The sequence below is a fragment of the Sciurus carolinensis genome, chromosome 15 (assembly GCF_902686445.1).
Source record: "Sciurus carolinensis chromosome 15, mSciCar1.2, whole genome shotgun sequence".
Classification (NCBI taxonomy): Eukaryota; Metazoa; Chordata; class Mammalia; order Rodentia; family Sciuridae; genus Sciurus; species Sciurus carolinensis.
In genome coordinates this window covers 42,829,257-42,851,524 of record NC_062227.1, presented here as the reverse complement: position 1 = coordinate 42,851,524, position 22,268 = coordinate 42,829,257, and the positions used below count along the sequence as shown (strand labels likewise).

Below are 22,268 nucleotides of genomic sequence, written 5' to 3'. Positions count from 1 at the left end.
TCAAAATGGCCATACTACCAAAAGTGCTATACAGATTCAATGCAATTCCAATTAAAATCCCAATGATGTACCTTACAGAAATAGAGCAAGCAATTATGAAATTCATCTGGAAGAATAAAAAACCCAGAATAGCTAAAGCAATCCTTGGCAGAAAGAGTGAAGCAGGGGGTATCGCAATACCAGATCTTCAGCTCTACTACAAAGCAATAGTAACAAAAATAGAAAGGTGGATCAATGGTACAGAATAGAGGACATGGACACAAACCCAAATAAATACAATTTTCTCATACTAGACAAAGGTTCCAAAAATATGCAATGGAGAAAAGATAGCCTCTTCAACAAATGGTGCTGGGAGAATTGGAAATCCATATGCAACAGAATGAAACTAAACCCATATCTCTCACCATGCACGAAACTAAACTCAAAATGGATTAAGGACCTCGGAATCAGACCAGAGACCTTGCATCTTATAGAAGAAAAAGTAGGTCCAGAGCTTCAACATGTCGGCTTAGGACCCGACTTCCTCAACAGGACTCCCATAGCACAAGAAATAAAAGCAAGAATTAATAACTGGGATAGATTCAAACTAAAAAGTTTTCTCTCAGCAAAGGAAACTATCAGCAATGCGAAGAAAGAGCCTACAGAGTGGGAGAAAATCTTTGCCAATCATACTTCAGATAGAGCACTAATCTCCAGAATCTATAAAGAACTCAAAAAACTCTACACCAAGAATGCAAATAATCCAATTGACAAATGGGCTAAGGAAATGAATAGACACTTCACAGAAGATGATCTACAAGCAATCAACAAACATATGGAAAAATGTTCAACATCTCTAGTGATAAGAGAAATGCAAATGAAAACCACCCTAAGATTCCATCTCACCCCAATTAGAATGGCGATTATCAAGAATACAAGCAACAACAGGTGTTGGCGAGGATGTGGGGAGAAAGGTACACTCATACATTGCTGGTGGGGCTGCAAATTAGTGCAGCCACTCTGGAAAGCAGTATGGAGACTCCTCAGAAAACTTGGAATGGAACCACCATTTGACCCAGCTATCCCACTCCTTGGCCTATACCCAAAGGACTTAAAATCAGCATATTACAGAGATACAGCCACATCAATGTTCATAGCTGCTCAGTTCACAATAGCCAGATTGTGGAACCAACCTAGATGTCCTTCAATTGATGAATGGATAAAGAAAATGTGGCATATATATACAATGGAATATTACTCAGCCATAAAGAATGATAAAATTATGGCATTTGCAGGCAAATGGATGAAACTGGAGAATATCATGCTAAGTGAGATAAGCCAATCTCAAAAAACCAAAGGAAGAATGATATCGCTAATAAGTGGATGATGACACATAATGGGGGGTGGTGTTGGAGTTGGAGTTGGGTTTAGGGAGGGGGGCAGGAATGGAGGAAGGTAGGACTGTATAGAGGGAGGGGAGGGGTGGGAGGGGTGGGGGGAAGGGAAAAAATGGCAGAATGAATCAAACAACATTACCCTATGTAAATTTATGATTACACAAATGGTATGCCTTTACGCCATGTACAGACAGAGAAACAACAGGTATCCCATTTGTTTACAATAAAAAAAAAAAAAAACACATTAAGAAGATAGCAAACCATAATCAAGTGGGTTTCTTCTCAGGGATACAAGTTGGTTCAACATATGCAAATCAATGAATGTAATTCATCACATAAATAGAGTTAAGGACAAGAATCGCATGATTATCTCAATAGAAAAAGCATTTGATGAAAAACTGCAACCATTCATGTTTGAAACATTAGAGAGATTAGGGGTAGAAGGAACTTATCTCAACATTGTAAAGGCTATAAATAAAAAACCCAAGGCCAACATCATACGAATGGAGAAAACCAGAAAGCATTACCTCTAAAAGCAGGGAAAAGACAAGGATATCCACTGTGCCTCTTCTATTCAACATAGTTCCTGAAACTCTAGCCAGAACAATCAGGCAAAAGAAGGAGATTAAAGGTTTACAAGTAGGAAAAGAAGTCAAATTATCTGTTTGCTGATGACATGATCTTTTATTTGGAAGTTCCAAAAAAACTCTACCAGAAAATTTCTAGAGCTTATAAATTTAGTAAAGTAGCAGGATACAAGATCAACATACATAAATCATTTTCCTATACTCTAATATTGAACCTGCTAAAAAAGAAAAAAGAAAAATTATACTATTCACAGTAACCTAAAAAAAAAAAAAAAAAAAAAAGGGAAAAAACAACAAATCCCCCCCAAATCCAAACTACAAACTTGGGTATTATTCTAACAAAGAAGTTGAAGGAACTCTACAGATAAACTATAGAACCCTAAAGTAAAAAATTGAAGAAGCCTTAGAAGATGGAAAAGCCTCCCATGTTGTTGGATAGGTAGAATTAATATTGTCAAAATGGTCAAACAGGGCTGGGGATGTGACTTAGTGGTTAAGTGATGGTTGGTCAAATGTTTTTTCTGATATTCAGTTGCCAGTGGGGTGGGGGGGCTAGAGAAAAATAGAGGTACTTTGGTTAGGCAGAGGGGGGAGTAAAGGGGAGAGGGGAAGGGACACAGGGGTAAGAAAGATTGAATGAAATGGACATTATTACCCTATGTGCATATATGATTACATGACCAGTGTGTTTCTATGACATGTACAACCAGAAGAACAAAAAGTTGTACTCCATTTATGTATGATGTGTCAAAATGCCTTCTACAGTCATGTATAACTAATTAGAACAAATTTAAAAAAAATTTTTAAAAGGGTAGTATATAAATGCTAAGTATCATTACTGTATTAATGGAAAAATATTAAAAGCCCCTCAGTGGCCCAAATTACCTCCAAATTTCCTTGGACATTAAGCAAGACTTCATACTGTAAATAAAGTGTCAGTGTAGAAAAGTCTGTGGTTACCGAACAGATTTTAATTTACATTCAGCTTTTAATTGCTAGTACACTATATCTAATCGTGGAACAAGAATAAGAGATACCTGCAAAGAAATACAGCTAGAAAAGTTTGAAGCAGGAGATATGGTCTTACAAGAAGAAAGACTATTGAATGTTTTCAAAGATATAGAAAAAGAGAAATTAATATGCCATGAGAAGAAATGGAGAACAGGTGAACGTTTTCCAGACTGGACAAATTGGACAACGAATATTTCTGTAGGAAGGTTAGAAGGGCCCAGAGAAGGTTCTGGGTCCAGAGAAGGTTCATTTTATTTTTCTAATGGAACATTCTGCAAATATTATTAAATATTTAAATAGGTTCATCAAAAAAAGTCAAAAGGAGGATGAGAAAGGCTATTGATTTTGTCACTTGAGTATCGTTATTGATCTTTTTTATTAAAAAAAAAACTTAGCAAGGTAAAATTTAGATACAATAAAATCCACTCACCTTAAGTATATAGATGAATGACTTTTGACAAACATACACACCCACTTAAGGACCACTTCAAACAGAATGCAGAAATTTCTACCTTTCCAGAAAGCTCATTCATGTCCCTTTGTGGTCAATCTCACTTCACCCCTCACCAAAACCACTAAGACGGTTTTAGATTTATCATTCTAAAATTTCAAATAAATGGACTCATTCAATTTGTGCTCTTTTGGGTTCAATTTCTTTCAAAAAAATCAGGAAAACTTTTCACAGGAAAACTTGTGAAATAGACTTTGTTAACTGTCTTAGCAGTTGTTCACTTTTATTGTGCAAGAGTATTCCCTTGAATGAATACTAGAAAATTTTTGTATTTACCCCTTGGTAGAAATTTGGGATTTTAAAAAATATTTGGCTATTTTGAGTAAAGTTATTATGAACATTTATATCCAGGTCTTTTTTATAGACATGTTTTATTTATCATGGATAAATACACAGAAGGTGAAGATTGAGTTGTACAACAGTATACATTTAACTTTAAGACATTGCCAAATTGTTTCCCAAAGAGTTCACACCATTCTCCACTTCTACCAGCAGTGTATGAGTTCTGATTGTCCCATATTCTCACTAATTTTTGGCCTTTGTGGTCTCTTTAGTTGTAGGCAGTATAGTTGGTGTGAAGTGGTATTGAATAGTTTATGAAATTTGCCTTTTCCTGATGACTAATGTGACTGAACATCTTTGCACATGCTTTTAGTCATTTCTGCACTATCATTTGTGAAAAGCCCAAGTCCTTTTCTGAATAATTTTCTCTATACATTCTCGATACAAGTCATTTCTCAGAGATTTTATGCATCATCCATCAGAGGACACTCCACATGGATTTCAGGGGCCCTTCTCTGCATTGTTGCCTTCTTCAGTTCCCTGCCCTGGGGATTCCAGATGCTTCCACTGCCCACAGAATTAATTGCTCTTCCACTCAGCAGGGCTGCCAAGTCCTGTTCTGTTCCCAGATCTCTATATCACAGTTGAGAAATTGTCCCTTGGCAGAGAGCTTAGTGACTGTGGGACTCAACCTCATGAATTTCCCTTTTTGGGGGAAATCTAAGCCTTTCATTGCCTATTTTCCAATGTCTTAAAAACAGTTGTCTCATGTTCTAACCCAGATTTAGAGTTGTTTATAACTGCAATACCAGTTCTATATCAGTAACTCATTCATGGATGGTAGTGGAAATCCTGCTTAGTGGTTTTTGGGAATGAAGTTTCCATAAAGTGGAGAGAACAGAAACCAGATTACAGTGTGATTTATACAATAGAGGAATTTATCTGCTCATTCATTTATTCAACAATTATTTTAAGACAGTAAATGTGCTTTCTCTAAGAATGTAAAACTCCATGGGGAAGGTAGATAGGGAGACTGATAACTGTGCTACAGCAAAATGCAATGGGATCAGTTCTGGTAGAGAAAACAAAGTGTTATAGGTTCACTCATGTCTGAAAGATTTGAGAATTCTTCTTAGGGAAGGAGCCATGTAAGATGGATTTTAATATTTGTATAGAATTGTAAGTTGAAGAAGAGAACAGAACATGAGAATATTGTGGCTACTGATATAAACTGCTCATTGGAAAAGGAACGCTAGTCATAGCAAAATTCAACATGGAATAAGAATCATAGGAAGTGGTCAGGCAAAGTTGGTGGAAGATATATGATTACTCCAGGGAAGCAAAAGTGAATGTTTTCAGGCTGCAGAATTTGAAGAGTCAGGGGAGAGCAGCAAGTAACTGCTGAATAGGGGCATTTGTACATGGAATGAGGCTGGAGAAAAGTCAGTCCTTACCTCAAGCTCTGAGAGCCTGTGCATGTTATTCTACAGAATCAGTAAGTGTCTTCACCAATGCAAGGCCCTTTGAAAATATAATACCTATAATACAGTGAAAGGTATTTTTATCCATCTCCCAAGTGTAAAAAAGTGAAAAGGAGCTTTGTTTTTCATAAAATATTGAAGATAACTTTCTGTTCATTACAACAGACTTCACATAGAAGAGGAATTATGTCTAAACTTAAGAACACAAACTTTTTTTACACTTTGAAAAGAAAAACTAAGATGTTAAAAGTTATAACAATGTGTGAAGGAAATTGTGTTTAGCTAAGTTTTTCCTTAGAATGTTGAGATGAGATAAAAGGATGATAGAATTATTGTGTGATGGATATAAAGGAAGTACATACTAAAAGCACAAGGAAAGAAAGGACTGTAGTGATAAAACGTTAAATTATGGGGACAGAGTGAATAAATTATGTAAGGATCAAATTCAGTGAGTAGGGAGAATTGACAGTTTATAAACACAGTATTTCTCTTTCATTTTCCCACATAATCAACCAGTCCCTATTTTTCCTCAAATGGAAGTTTCATGTTGCAAAGTCTCAGCAAACCTCAGCTCTGGCTTAGAGCCAGGAGGATCTTGCCTTTTATGCATTGATTTTGAGCAAGAAAGTTGGAACCAGGGGCTCGTTTAGAGGATGAGTCCTGTCTGGGGTTAATGCTTTAAATATCCACCCTAACCATTGGCTGCATGAGGACACACTCCATCAATTGACATTTGACAAAAACTATTAATTCACTATATCAGAATTTTAGGTGAGATCTCATGTAACAGCTGACTAACCTATTCAATTACTGACAGAGAAATCTAAGAACTAGAGGCTGAAAAAGTATTAACTGAAGATATACAGTTAGTTATAAGACAAGTAAAAAAGTGATCATGGACAGCTTGTTCGGTGATATTTTGATTACATTATACTATTTCCTTAAGCTGAATAAAATGAAAAAGAAATAAAAAGTTTTAACTTATACCAAGCGTGCACTGGCATAAAAACTGCAACCAGAACTCCTGGGTTCTGGTTCCACCTTGTGGATTTTATGATGTCATGTCTTTTACAGATTTTATTGCCAACTTAAATTCATAGTATTTAATATCCCCCACTTTGCCATATGTGAAATCATAATCCTAAACTGTAGAAGTGTATAGAAATTAATTGGTATTCACAAAATGAGGCTAAGAGTGGCATAGTCAAGAAAAAATATGAAATAAATCATTACTATCCTTGTTTCCCCTACATCTAATGAAGGAAAACAGATGCTTTGATTGTAACAGCAACTGCCTGCTTGTTAAATGGGTATTGAACCCTTCTTATTTCCACAGGGAAGACCACAATGTCCTTATCAAGATATTTAGATAGGACATCAATAATGTAATTTTTACCAGCTTGTTCTTTGGTCTTTTGACATCTGCAGAGATCAAAATGTGTGTGTGTGTGTGTGAACTAAAGAGGAAATATGGAATTTAACACACATGGAATACTCATTGCAAATATATGGGTTCAGAGTATGATCAAAGCAAACTAAAATATATCAGAATATCAGCACTGATACAATGAAGGAACATTCAAATATTCAAAAATAATCAGTAGGTGGAATATTTGAGATACCCTGAAATACATTTTGAGGACTCTATGTTTTCATATATTAAAAATAATAAAATGGTCCACATAGTGTAGCTTACACTTTATAAACAGGGAGATGTAGTTCAAGTTCATTTCTCCCACCTACCTTGGACTTGAATGAGGTCTGTAACTTATCTAAATTCTTTATCTCTTCATCTATGAAAAGAAGAAAATAATATTGTTTCATCAGATTGTCAGCAAAATGTGTCATCAAAAGTGTTTAGCTTTGTCTCATGGCTGGCGCATATTTTTAGTGCTCAAAAATGTTAGTATTAGAAACATATATACAATCAAATACGTGGGATAGAATGAATACTTTTACTTATAAATGAAATAGACATGTCATTTTATAGAGATTGTGTCTTTGGGGGAGGATTCTATAAAGCTTCATTTAAAAGACTATAGCTTAAGTGAAGGTACTGTGAATATCTGCCACCTCTACAGGCTGTCATTGAAAATGACAACAGCCTTACTTCTCTGTCCCCCAAGGTCAACTGAAATGAGGACATCACACTGTTCTCATTGAAACACCGAATGCATTTTGCATTTCTTTTTTAAGATCAGTGATTGCAAGTGTAATCCCGCCCAATAGAGTCCTCAGAGCCCCAGGACTGCAAGTAAGCACTTTGGTGGAGTTTCATGGACAACTTTCCCTTGCTTCTGCAACCTTCAGTCGATTGGGACATGCCAGGATTAGAGTCACTGAGGCACATCGGACTGAGTGGGTTTTATGATGAGTACAGCTTGAATGCTATAGTGAGAGCATCAATCACTCTTCGTATGAGACTCCAATTTTCAGAAATGGAAGATAGAAAATGAGGTTATTATGAGGATGAAGGAGACCTGTTTTTATTTTTTATTTTTTTAGCAGGAGAAACTCCTGCTGGATTCAAAGAAGAACTTTAATGCATGAGTACTTAGATATTATTTACACTGGAAGATGTGGAATCTGTTTGAAGGGTGTACTTAAAATACATTTGCATCATTTTTAGTGATTCAGGATCTATTTAAAATGGATTGACTAGTTTTCTGGTTTTTATTTTTTTTTTTCAATGTTTTGTCATGATACAAAGGCACACATTAACATTTTAACTGCTCCATGTTTTATTCTGGCTTCTCAGGTTCTTTTTTGTTTGTTTGTTTGTTTTTTTAGTGATGCTGGGGATTGAACCCAGGGCCTTGTGCTTGCAAGGCAAGCACTCTACCAACTGAGCTATAAGCCTAACCCAGGTTCATTTTTATTTGTTATTTGAAATCATCCTACATGATTGTTTTATTTTAGCTTATACGTTTTTCAGAAGTTTATTCTATAAATTTTTTCTTTTGTGTGTGTGTGTGGTACTGGGGATTGAACCCAGGGGTCTCTCTACCACTGAGCTACACCTCTAGCCCTTTTTATTTTTTATTTTGAGACAGGCTCTCACTAAGTTGCTGAGGTTGGTTTTGAATTTGCGATACTCCTGCCTCACCCTCCCAAGCTACTGGGATCACAGGCATGCGCCACCACACCCAATTTATTCATAATTTCTAAACACCTTTTTCAACCTGTTAGCACTAATATGGTAGAATTTTTTTTTGCATATTCTGGACATCAAGGTGTGCTACTCTGTATATAACTATTGACTATTTCCTCTACCTGCTACACTTTTAGAGGTGAATAAAGGCATCTACTTTAACTTCCCATGTCGCCGTCAGAGCTGTGCAAATGTAAACATCCCAGCACCATGTGTCAACAAAATGATTTCGCACATCGAAGAGGTGGAGTCAAAAATACAGGAGCATTTGAAACAGGTAAGTGACTTGTTTCCAATGTTAATGTTTTTGTATATTCTCTGTTTTAGAGACCATAGGAAATTATTTTGATTTTTTTTTGATAATTGGTAAAATTTTTAGAATTTTGCTCAGATACATAATTTGCTAGTCTAGATGTGATGGTCTCACTCCAGAAGGGTAAAATGACCTTATTAAATAGATTTTTTTATCCCCATTAGCTGTTAGTTCTTTATCCTGAGGCAATCATGCTAAGTAGTAATTTCCATAAGCCAACTTGACTAGTAAATTAAATAGTATTTACATCCTTTTTGGGATATTAAACTGATTAAATGAGTAGAGGAGGAACCTGGTGTATGAAAGGACAGTGTGTCCTTTCTAATGAGTTATTTTCTTCTAAAGACATACTTAATAGGTCTATTGAAATAAAATGAAAGGATTCTTTATTCCTCTTTAACCTGTTAAAGTTTGTCATTCTGTAGGAAATTCAATTCTGAAATCACTGTCACTTTCAATTATTTTCAAAGAATGACTTGGAAATGATTTATAAAAAACAAAAACTTGGCCTACCTTTTATTAATCTTGCAAGCAGCTAATGCAGAATAGACTGCCTAAACAGGGATAAATTTGCCAGCAACCTGTTCTATTTCTTCCCCTTCACTACTGTTACTGGGTCTGGTGCACAGAATATTCTGATGGGCCACTCACAAGTTCTTGGTTAAGGATGTCATCTCATTAAAGAGGCATCAGTACCACCATTAAGATCACAGGTTTTATAGAGACAGGTTCTGTGACCTTAAATGGGAAAGGAGAGATAATTACAGTGTATTAGAATAAGTGCCAGCATTGTGATGTGCCCTCAATATATATTAGCTATGGTTATTTCTGTAACATCATCTAGTATCATTCTAGGTGAACATTATATTATATCTGTTGCTTTTATATTTCTCCAAATCAGAATACTTCAGAAAATGTTTTGCAGATCATAGGACTGATGATGTTCTGGACTTTGAAGATGAAACAGAGAAAAGAAAATGAGTATTTATTGATGTCATATGCCGTATACTTCATATGGGTTCTCATTAATAGTTAGTCATGTGGTTAAAACAGATTCATAGGTGTTTTAATAAACAATTTTAATGCTTACCTTTTATCAAAATCCTAATATAAGTCAGAAATCATGCTTTACTATATTATTTCTCCTAGATATCATAAAATCATTGATGAATGTTCTTCATAGATAGGGAAGTAGTAATTTAAAATAATTCAGCAACTTGTCCAAGTCACGAGGCAGAACTGGCACTAAACCCATGCTGTCGTCAAAGATTACGTTTTCCCCTGAGTTTCTTTGATGATCAGCAGCTAAACATTGTGACTAGCAAAAAAATTACCTTAGATGAGGCTCAGGAGGCTGAGGTAGGAGGATCGCAGGTTCAAAGCCAGCTTAAGTAACTTAGTGAGACTCTGTCTCAAAATGAAAAATAAATAAAAAGGACTGGGGTTGTGGCTCAGTGGTTAAGCGCCCCTGGATTCAATCCCTGGTTCAAAAAAAACAAGATGACTTTACATAAAACAACTTGTAAAATGAGATATTTGATCTCATATCTTAAGGAAAACTGAAGAAAAGCCTTTCTTGTGTAAATATATTGCAAGCCAACTGAATAAACAGAAAGCTTGAAGAAGACAAACATCAGAGTGAGAAAAAGACTTACCATACTCACTTGAAAAAAATGAACTTTTGGTAACATTAGTTAAACAAACATATTGACATAGGAATCTAAATTTCCTCAAAAATTAAAGAAAATTAAGTAAACATCACTAGAAATAAATCTTTAGAAATAGCTTGTGATTTTTTGATAAATAAAAGCTAATAGAATTTATTATTTCAAAAAAAGTAAAATGCATATGGATTTTTTTTTTTTGTACTTGAATTGAATCCAGGGGCAATTAATAACTGAGCCACATCCCCAGCCATATTTTATATTTTTGTTTAGAGACATGGTTTCACTAAGTTGCTTAGGGCTTTGCTAAGTTTCTGAGACTGCCTTTGAATTTATAATCCTCCTGCCTCAGCCTCCCGAGTCAGTGGGATTACAGGAACATGCCACCGTGCCCAGGATATGGATGTTTATGGAAAGATTTTATATGATCTTTTCCTATAGATCATAATTCAGAATCAGTTAATAAAACCCAATATCTGGTAAGTAAGTTACCTTTGTATGAAATAATTAAAATGAATATTTTTCTTGCAAAAAATACTAGATTTTTATGAATGTGTGTCTGAGTACATTTTAGTTATTCCAGAATGCCTGAGTGAAATTCAGGAAAGAGATATTTCTTCTCAAATTTTTAGCCAATAAAACATCAGCTGATTGTACCTTTTTATTTTTTTATTTTTTTATTTTTTATTTTTTTGGGGTACTAGGGATTGAACCCAGGGCTTTGTGCTTGTGAGGCAAGCACTCTACCAACTGAGCTACATCCCCAGCCCCTGATTGTACCTTTTAGAGGAAGTGAAACATTTTCCTATTTGTTTGGGCATAATTATTCAATGCCTACAGTCCCAATCTCTGTTTTGTACATACCTAGTGATGGGGGATGGACAGGGCTACCTTTCCACCAGTCCCAGAAGTGCGATTTGTGTAGAGGACAAAACGAGGCAGAGGAACACAAACTTGCTGATTACCATCTGGAGCCTTTAACCCAGATTGCATTGTCATTCCCAAAATGAATTAGTTGAACAAACAAAAAACTATTTTGAGTTGCAGAGCAACTGCTTTCCTCTGGATTTTAAAGTTAGTTGTCAGAACAGGCAACTGGCTTAATTATCTTCTTAAATGCCCTAAATCTCATGTTCTGTGACTCCATTTGTTGGAAAAGATGGGTACAATGAAGAGGCTGGGGTAATCCATGCAGAGTCCAGCAAACAGCAAAAGAGAGAGGAGAGTGTTTGTCAGGTACATTTTTATTTAAGCCCTTCCTGCTGAGGTCCTGGAAACTGAACACAGCCAAAATAAAGCCATTGACTTTTGACTTTGCTCAGTACACATACTTCCTCTATTGAAGCTGGATTTTTTTCAGTGGTTGGGAGTGCATTTCTGGTGGGACTAGGGTGAAGTCAAGGTCAAAAAGAATGAGGGGGAGGCCCTCCTGAGGCCGGCAGTTTTCTTTAGAAAATTTTACTTTTTTCTAAATTGTCAACTGTGTTTTACAACCACTCAATATGAGATTCCATTAATATGAAATGTCCAAAATAGGTGAATCTATAGGGATAGAAAACATTGGTGGTTTTCTAGGGCAGGTAGCAACTGCTGATGGTTATTGGAGTTTCTTCTGGGAATCATGCTTGATTGTTCTCTTCTTTTAAAATTTTGTATTTATTCTTTTTTAGTTAAACATCACAGTAGAATGTATTGTGACATATTTTAATACATGGAGTATAACTTCCCATTCTTGTGATTGTATATGAATGCTTGATATTTTTATTGTTGTGGTTGGTGGTGAGAAACTAACTAGTGAAAATCTATTCATGAAGAAAAGCTAAAACCCAAGAAATTTATCAAGTGTTTAAATAAGAATTAAAATATACAAACCTAGAGGCCAAATACAATTGACACTTTGTTTTATATAGGAAAGTTTCTATTTCACACACTTTATTTTCCCTTTTTAAAAATTTATTCTAATTATTTATATATGACAGTAGAATGCATTTTGACACATCAGAGTATAACTTCTCATTCTTCTGGGTTGTACATGTTGTAGAATAACACTGGTTGTGTACATATATGTACATAAGGTAATAATGTCTGATTCATTCTACTATCCTTCCCACACCCCTCCCCTCCCTTTACTTCCCTCTGCCTAATCCAAAGTACCTCTATTCCCCCACCCCCCTTATTGTGAATTAGCAACTGCATATCAGAGAAAACATTTGGCCTTTGTTTTTTGGGGATTGGCTTATTTTACTTAGCATGACATTCTCCAGCTCCATCCATTTACCTGCAAATACCATAATTTCATTCTTTAAGGGCAACATTCCATGGTGTATAAATATTAACCAGGGTAATCTTAGTCTTTTATTAGATGAAGTTCTCTAAGTAATTGTAAAACTGGCATGTACTTTGGGTATAAAATACACTAAATGAGGGAATGATTGATTTTTTAAAAATATTTTGTGTTTTTAGTTGTAGGTGGACATAATACCTTTATTTTATTTTTATCTGGTGCTGAGGATCGAACCCAGGGCCTCACACATGCAAGGCAAGTGCTCTACCCTGAGCCACAACCTCAGCCCATGATCAAATTTTTTTCGATTAATCATTATAGTTCATTTGTACACTAGATTATGATGATTTCCATGGTAGTTGGAATGAACACAGCAGAACTCATGATTGTCAGTGATGCATATACCAGAAACTTGTCCTTACACTCATAGCAGTTTACTTGCATTTTGATCTTAAAAGGCAAACTCCTCGAGTAGTTACTATGAATATTTTCTCTATACTTTATTTCTGTAGATAATCAGAAAATATTGCAAAATGACGGAAATAATTGCTGGGATAACTTTTCATACAAGTAAAAGATTTTTTTTTCTTGCATGTTATTCTTCTAGACTGCCTAGGCTATCGATAGTCTTATTTAATTTGTTGAGAGCTCTACCTAATTGGAATTTTTCTCTTCTTTTAATCAATAGAAGTCATTAGGATGAAACCCTGATTCAAATGAACAACATAGAAAGTATTTAGAAGACATTCTTTAAAATATTAAAAATGTGTTTTAGAGATGACAACACAAGAGCAATGATAATAAAGTTAATATTTTTCAAATATTCTATATCATGGACTGTATTAAACACTTAATATGCATGATTTCATGAATCCCTATGCAGATGCTAATTCACAATAGAGGGGGATATGGAAGAATAGAGTTACTTTATATTAGGTAGAGGGGAGTGAAGGGAGGAGAAGGGGTGTGGGGTGAAACAGACATTATTACCTCATGTACATATATGACTGCATGACCCATGTGATCCTACAATATGTATAATAAAAAATAATGAGTATACTCCATTTATGTGTGAGCTATCAAAATGTATAAATGCATTCTACTGTTTTGTACAACAAATTAGAGCACATAAAAAATTAAAAAAACAAAAACAAAAAAACCTTGGGAGGCAGAAACTGTTGTTGTTGCCAGTTATAAATGAGAAAAATGACCTCAGAGGCTGACTTCTTCTGAGGTCATGAGGTCAGTGGTGCACCTAACTTCTAGACCAAGCATGTCTGGGCTCTAAACACACCCTCTTCACCACTGTGCAGTGACACGGCTCCCTAACAGTGTGCCATCCACGTGGACCCAAGAACAAATGTTGAAATACTTCTATTTCTAGTTGGAAAATCTGGCTCTGTTTACAGTCTCACATCTGTTTTGACTCTGAAACCTCACATTGAATCATCCAATGCTCTTTCCTAAGTCTTTGGTACTTCGAGTTCTCTCATCCTGTTAATGTTGTTATATTTTATTTGAAATTTAAGGACACTTCAAACCCTGACATAGTTGCTATTTCCTATTCTATCATTTCCATCTTCCTTTACTTTTCTGTTTAATCCATTAATCTCTTAAAACACTCAGTAATTGGTTTGTTAGGTCTTTTTTTCTTTATCTCACCATTCTTCTAGTCTGACAAAATGTCAACTGAAAATCTCTTTGATCTGCTGGCTCCCCTCCTATACTGGGCTGCTGAGCAGTGCTGGAGGACATTGTGCAATAATCCAAATGTATCATAATCTATTCCACAATAACCAAGATCAACCTCAGTGGTGCTCAGGAGTTATTCTGTTGTCAACCAGAACTTTCTCTACCATTCCATACTGGCTACTCCAATCATTCTGTCCTTTGTTAAATCAGCAGGTTCTCCACCTCACTATACATTCGTTTTTTTCCCAAAGAAAATAGGAGCTATAATTTAAAAAAAAAATGCTTCAAACAGTTGTTATCCTACCTACAAACATCCTTGAATTCCACAAATATCATTCCTGTTGTCTTGCAGGGCAAGATTTCCTCCCCCAGCTTAGGGCTATTCCCTAACTGCATTCCATCTTTTGCTTCTACAAAGATCTTTCTCCACAGATTGTGTCTTCCTACCATTCTACCTTCAAAAGCTGCATTTGATTTTCTTTACTCATTTCTGTCCACATTTAAAATACAAACATTTCTCCCATTTTTAAGAAACTTTTAAAAATCCTATATTTTTCATAAATATATTCCTTTATTCCTTTTTCTTCCTATTTAAAACTTGCCTAATTATAGGATCTCTAATTCCTCACCTCCCAGTTTTTCATTTTTCTCTTATAATCTTAATTTTGTCCCCATTATTTCAATGAAAATACTTTCATCAAAATAACCATTTACCTTGTTTTTTCTATTATCAGTTACTACTTACATACACACACACACACACACACACACACACACATACACACTTTTCAAAACTTTGTGGCTAGAATAACAAATATTTATTGTGTTACCATTCAGTAATTTGCTCTGGACTCAGTGGAAGAACTTTGATGATACTTGCCTGGGTCCAGTCATGTGGATGCATACATCTGGTAACTAAACTTGGAATAATGATGAACATCATCTCACTCATATGGCTAGTGGCAGGCAGATAGTGTTCCAAAAACACAAACTTTGATGGGCGAGTGCTTAACAAAGTTTTTGCTTATGCTATGTTTGCTGAAGTTCCATGGGCCAAAGCAAAGCACATAGTCTATCTTACAATTAATGCAGGAGAGTTCTAGACAAGGCGTGAGTGCCAAGAGACATGACTCTGTGGAGATCATTTATGTAGCAACCTATCAGCCAGTCCATTTGCCATGTGATTAATAACACTCTCAAATACAAACTCTTATCTCTTCCTCTGAAAAAAGTTTTATTCCATTATGGTATCATGAATATCCATGATTGCATGTTCTGCAACAGATCAGTTACAAGTGAAATTCTGTAGATGCAGTTTCTTTTGACACAGAGATCTGTAAACTAAAATGACAAGTTAAATGCTGCTTCTGCACATTTTTATGCAGTGGTGAAACCAGGACAGAATAATCACAGAAAAAGGGAAGGAATAAAAAGCACATAGCTTTCACTGATCCATAAAATCCTGCATTTTATCACGACACATGGTATCAGGTCCCCCAAATCTGGAACTAGGGAATGTTTCTTGATTAGGACCTAGTTCTGCTGCCTGGGAATAATTTCCTTATCTGTTCTCATTGACTTTTTGCTCTATTCTCTGAGTTTGGGGCTCTAAGAGATATTTTCATATCTGTAAGAAAGGAACCTGAATTTCTATCTCAAACTTCTTCCTGCAGGCAATAAGTTTGAAACTCAGAAACTTCTTTTCATTTTGAACTATCTTTTTTTGCTTTGTAGTCCAAGATGGAATGATTCTCATAAAAATTTGGGGGTTTCATATGAATCTGATGAGGCTTAATTCCCTGCCCTCAAAACCGAAACTCTAAAAAAAATATGTTTTCTCTTGATTAGGTAAATAATGTTTTATGTTCTTCTAAAGAGTTTTTTAAAAATGAATTTCATTTTAGGGCATTTTAGACTTATAGAATGTTAAGATTTGGATATAAGGTGTCCCTCAAAAGCTCATGTGGGAGACAATGCAGGAATGTTGAGAGGTGAAATGATTAGATTATGTTGAATTAATAACTCGAAAGGATTAATTGGTGGTAACAATAGGCAGGTAGAAAATGACTAGAGGAACTAGGTCACTGGGGATGTGCCCTTGAGGATTATACGATTCCTGGCTCCTTGCACTCAAACTCTCTCTACTTCCTGGTTGTTATCAGCTGAGCAACTTTCCTCTGCCTCGTCTTTCTGCAATGAAGTTCTCCTCACCTTACGCAGTGGAATTAGCAGATCATGGTCTGAACCTCTGAAACTGTGAGCCAAAATAAACTTTTCCTTCTCTAAGTTGTTCTTGCTTAATATATTGTTCACAGTAATACAAAACTAAACTACAGAACAATTGGGGAGGTAATGCAGAGTTCATATACATCCTTAATTCAGTTTTCCCTCCTTTAATATTTTACATTAGTATGTCATCTTTGTTATAATTAGTGAACCAATATTGATACATCGATTAATTAAAGCTCATGCTTTATTCAGATTTCTCTGGAAGTGCCATTCACATAACATAAAAATAACCATGTTCTAATCACCACCTTTATTTAGTTCCAAACATTTCACCACTCCGGAATAAAATCCCACAATGATTAAAGATTTACTCTCTGTTCACCTCTCAAACCATGCTGTAGCTTGGATCTCGAATGTCCCACAAAGGTTCATGTGTTTGTGGCTATGTTCCCTGCCTGTGGTGTTACTGGGAGGTAGTGGAACGTTTACAAGATGGGTCTTAGTGGGAAGAAGTTAGATTGTTGGGAGTGTGCCCTTTGGGTGGGGGTATTGGAACCCTAGACCCTTTCTCTCTGTGTTTTGCATAAGGTTAAAAGTTCTTCTCTATGCACTCCCATCATAATGCACTGTGCTGCTACAGATTAAAAGCAAACCAGGAAATTATGGATTGTAACCTCTGAACTCATAATCCATAATAAACCTGTTCTCTTTTTAAATTGATTATCTCAGGTATTTTGTCACAGTGACAGAAAGTAGACTAAAAGAACCTAGATCTGGCAACTATCAATCTCCTATTTATTTAGATTCACCTATAAAGAACATATGATATAAATGTAATCATACAACATATGTCTTTTTTCACTTAATGTTTGAGGCTCATCCCTATTATGGTATGCATGAGTACCTCATTCCTTTTTCTAGATGAATTGTTTGTATATACCACAACTTATTTATCTGTCCATCTGCTGATAGTCAATTTGATTGTTTCTACCTTTTGTCTTTTGAAAATAGGGCTGCTATAAACATTCACGTATAAGGAATTTTGGAATACCTGCTCTTAGTTCTGAGTATATACGTAAGAGAGGAATTGCCTTGTTCCATGGTATTTGTGTTTAATATATTGAGTAATCATCAAACTATATTCTATAATTGAATTATTTTAAATTCCCGCCAGTAATGTCAGAAGGTTATCATTTCTTCATATCCTTGCTAACAGTAGTTCTTTCTTTCTTTCTTTTTCTTTTTGCTTTATTTTATTTTCATACTGGGGATTGAACTCAGGGTTGCTTTTCTACTAAACTACATTTGCAGTCCTTTTAAATTTTGAGACAGGTCTTGATAAACTGCTGAGGATCTTACTGAGTTGGAGAGGCTGGCTTTGAAACTGCAATCCTGTATTGGTTTCCTGAGTCACTGGGATTACAGGTGTACAATTACAGGTGTGCACCTCCATGCCAGCTCTATTTTTCCTTTTAAAATTTTATTTTAGTAATCTTAATGAGTGTAAAATAGTAGTCTATTCTGATTGGCATTTCTGATGATTAAGGGTGTTGAGCATTGTTTTCCTGTACTTGATAGTCATTTACTTTCAGAATCTTTTCTGGTGAGAAATATCTATGTAAGTCATTTGTGCATTTTTATTTGGGTTTTCTTTCTGTTGAGTTACAGGAATTCATCATATATTTTTAATATTAGATCTTAATTAGTGTTATGGTTTGGATGTGGTGTCCCCGCAGAAGCTCACACGTGAAACAATGCAAGAAGGTTTGGAGGAGAAATGATTGGGTCACAGTCTTAACCTAATCAGTGAATTAATCGCTGATGGGAATAACTGAGTGGTAACTGGAGGCAGGTGGGGTATGGCTGGAGGAAGTGGTTCACTGGGGCCCTGGTTATTTTGTGTCTTGAGCATAGACTCTCTCTCTGCTTTCTGATCATCACGTGAGCTGTTTCCCTCTGTCATACTCTTCTGCCATGATGTTCATCCTTACTTAGAGCCTTGAGGAATGGAGCTGGCCTTCTATGAACTAAGACCTCTGAAACCATGAGCCCTAAAATAACCTTTTCCTCTTCTGCAGTTGATCTGGTTGGGTCCTTTAGTCACAGCGGTGACAAAGCAGACTAAAACAATTAGGTATATGACTTTTCTCATAGGTGTTTTTTCTATTTCTTGATTATGCCCCTGACTCATGAAAGTTTTTAAAGTTAAATCCAGTTTAAATCTTTATTTCCCCTTTTGTTGCCATGTATCCAGGAACCATAGTTAATTCTAAAATTATTAAGATTAACCTCTATATTTTATTCTTAGAGTTTTATGGGCTTTAGATCTTAGATGTATGTATTTGGCTCATTTTGAGTTAATTTTTATGGTGTGAATTAGGGGATAAATTAATGCTTTTGTATGTGGATATCCAGCTGTCCCAGAACTACTAACCGGCACAACTAGTATCTCTCCATGGAATGGTCTTGATTACCTTGTTGAAAAATGAATCAACTATAGATTCATGAGTTTATTTCTGGACTCTTAATTCCATTTTATTGATTTCTATATTCTTTTGCCAGTATTTCTCTGTTTTGAAATCAGAAATGAGGGTGCCCCAAATCTTTCTTTTCTAAGATTGTTTTTGGTGTTTGCAACTCCATATGAATTTGAGAATAAAATTTTCAATTTCTGCAAAATAAAACAAAGAATTTTTATGTTGGTAGGCATGCATGGAATCTGTATATTACTTTGAAAATATTGTTATTATAACAACATTGTACTCAAACCCATGAACATAGATTATTCCTTCATTTTTACTTAGATTTTTTATTTAATTTTTTGGTAATGTTTAATTGTTTTCAGTGTACAACTCTTTCACTTCTGTTGTTAAAGTTCTTTCTAAGAATTTTATCCTTTTGGATGTAATTGTAAATAAAATTAGTTTTTAAATTTTCATTTTGGGATCATTTATTGCTGGTGTACAGAAACACACTGATTTTTTTTCCATATGGATCTTGTACACTACAATTTTTGCTGAATATTTTTTATTAGTTTAGTGATTTCATAATTTGTGTGTGTGTGTGTGTGTGTGTCTGTCTGTCTGTCTATGTGTATTTGGGGAGGTTTTTTACTTGTAGGATCATGTCATATGCAATTACAGATGGTTTTACTTCTTTTCAAATTTAGATGATTTTTGTTTCTTTTTCTATGCTAATTGCTCTGGCTCAAGCTTACAGTAAACATTTGTAAGTGTTAAAAATAGGTTCATCTCTGCCTATATTTTTACTTTTAATAGTTTTCTTTTGTTCTTTGTTTGGTTTCATATATCTAGTGTTCTTCTATTTCAGCCTATATCTTTAGCATTTCTTGTTATTTCTGTTCTACTCATGAAATATCCCCTCAGATTTTGTTTATTTGGAAATGCCTTAATTTCTTTAATTTTAAATATAGTTTTGCTGGGTAAAGAATTTTTGGTTGGTAGTTTTTGTTGTTGCTTCTTTCAGTACTTTAGAATCATCTTCCCTGTGATTTATATCCTCCATGGTTCTGAAAAGAAGTGATCTGTTAATCTTGAGTATATTTTGTACACAAGCTCTTTCTCTCTTGTAGCTTCAAGAGTCTTTCAGAAGTCTGATTACCTATATCTTGGTGTAAATCTCTTTGAATCTATCCTTTTTGGAGTTCATTTCACTTCTTAGACTTGTAGATATATGACTTCACATTTGAGAAGGATTCAAATTATTTATTCTTTTTCTATCCCCTTTTCATTTGAAACTTGCATTCTGTGTATGTTGATGCATTTGATGGTATCTTAGACTCTATTTACTTATTTTCTTCATCCAATCTATCTTCAAAATCAATGATTCTTCCTTCTCCCTGCTCAAATTTTCTACTAAAGCCCTGTCATGAGTTCTATATTTCAGTTCTTATCATTTTCAGTTCTAAAATTTCTATTTGGCCCTTTTTTACCCTTTAATTTTTATTTCTTTGTGGATAACTTCTCTTTGTTGAAATGTCGTTCTCTTATATTCCTTTAGTTCTTTGTCCATGGTTTCCCCTAATTTGTTGAAAAGATTTAAAACAGTAGATTTAAATTTTTTGTTTAGTAAGGCCAAGGCCTGGGCTTCCTCAGGGTTGGTTTCTGTTAATTTATTTTTTCCTGTGAATAGGCCATATGTTCCTCTTTCTTTTTAATGCTCTGTTTTTTTCCTCCCATCTGGAGGTTGTGCATTTGATTTTTCATGACAAGATATTATATGTCTCCCTTGCCACTGTGATTAATTCACATTATGTGTCATTCCTATAATGTACCGAGTTCTAGTAGGTACTATGGATAATGATGAATTAAGTGTAGACTCTTTACATCCAGGGTCTTTCAATCTAATGTGAGAAAATCAGAGACAGCAGACACAGACAGACAACCACAACACATGTACTAATGATTACAGAAAATGTCACATGAAATTTTAAGGGTAAGAGTTATCCTGAGCTCAAGAGGGCAAAGATGTCATTGTGGGAAGAAGTAAGGATTAAATAGGGTAAGAGAGAAACTGCAGGAGTGAGGGCCCAGAGGGAAGAGAGTTAACCAGAGGCAGGGCAGAGTAGATGAAGGGACATGAAGCTTAAGAACGTGTATTATCCTGTAAGAGGTTTTTTATGTCATGCCACAAAATGAGAATTAATCACTATGGCAAGAAAGTTTTAGGGGATGGTTTTAAATTTATTACTGTGAATAATATATTTAGAAAGAGAAGGTATATGACCTGTGTTTTGGAGGATGAGTGAGAGGAGGTACTTATTATTTTTAAAATTTATTTATTTACTTTCATTGGTGTATTATAACTATACATAACATTGACATTTGTTGTTATATATTAGCATTTGAATACCAGGTACCTAGAAGTTTGGCTCCTCACATCAGATTAAAGATGTAATAAGATTTTTTTTTCTTATTTTTTTCATCACATATTTTTACAAAGTTGCTACTAAAGTAATATTTTTTCTTTAAAATTTTTTTTTTTATTTTTACAGACTGCATCTTGATTCATGGTACACAAATGGGGTACAACCTCTCATTTCTATGGTTGTACACAATGTAGATTCACACCATTCATGTAATCATACATATACATGGGTAATGATGTCTGTCTCATTCTACTATTTTTTCCTCCCTCTGCCCCTTCCCGCCCCATTTTCCTCTACACCATTCAAAGTTCCTTCATTCTTCTCTTCCCCCTGCCCCCCCACTCCCCCTCATTATGTATTGTCATCCATTTATCAGAGAAAACATTTGGCCTTTAAAAATATGAAACACTTCACAAATTTGCATACCATCCTTGCACAGGGGCCATGTTAATCTTCTCTGTATCATTCCAATTTTAGTATATGTGCTGCCAAAGCAGGCACCTAAAGTAATATTTTGAATATATTATCCTAAAGTGCTTCTCTGTACCAAATTCATCTCTATTTCTAAAAATTTGGGTGAACTGTTTTATCTTTATATAGTGCATCATTTTCTGATATACTATTAATAAAATATTAAGCATTGCTCACTTGTTGAGGACTTTAAAATTTTTGTGTAATTATATCACAATTCATTGAAATGCCTCTTCATTCTTGTGATACCTGATTTCAAGTGACTTCGAGCACTATCATGTAAATCAGTCTGATACAGGTTTCTGCATAGTTCAGGACCCTAGATTGC

General features: G+C 35.0%; 1 protein-coding gene and 1 non-coding gene across 2 annotated transcripts in view; one reads left to right on the top strand and one right to left on the bottom strand.

Moving 5' to 3' along the window:
- The first annotated feature begins 7,569 nt into the window (after positions 1 to 7,569).
- Ccdc178 (coiled-coil domain containing 178) overlaps positions 7,570 to 22,268 on the top strand; it is a 356,910-nt gene continuing 342,211 nt past the window's right edge. The window contains exons 1-2 of the mRNA XM_047526223.1: positions 7,570 to 7,663; positions 8,537 to 8,676. Coding sequence (XP_047382179.1) covers positions 7,570 to 7,663; positions 8,537 to 8,676 — 234 coding nt within the window. The remainder of the gene's footprint in view (positions 7,664 to 8,536; positions 8,677 to 22,268) is intronic.
- LOC124965884 (U6 spliceosomal RNA) lies at positions 21,864 to 21,970 on the bottom strand. The gene has a single exon (XR_007105267.1). It is a non-coding gene; the product is annotated as a U6 spliceosomal RNA (small nuclear RNA).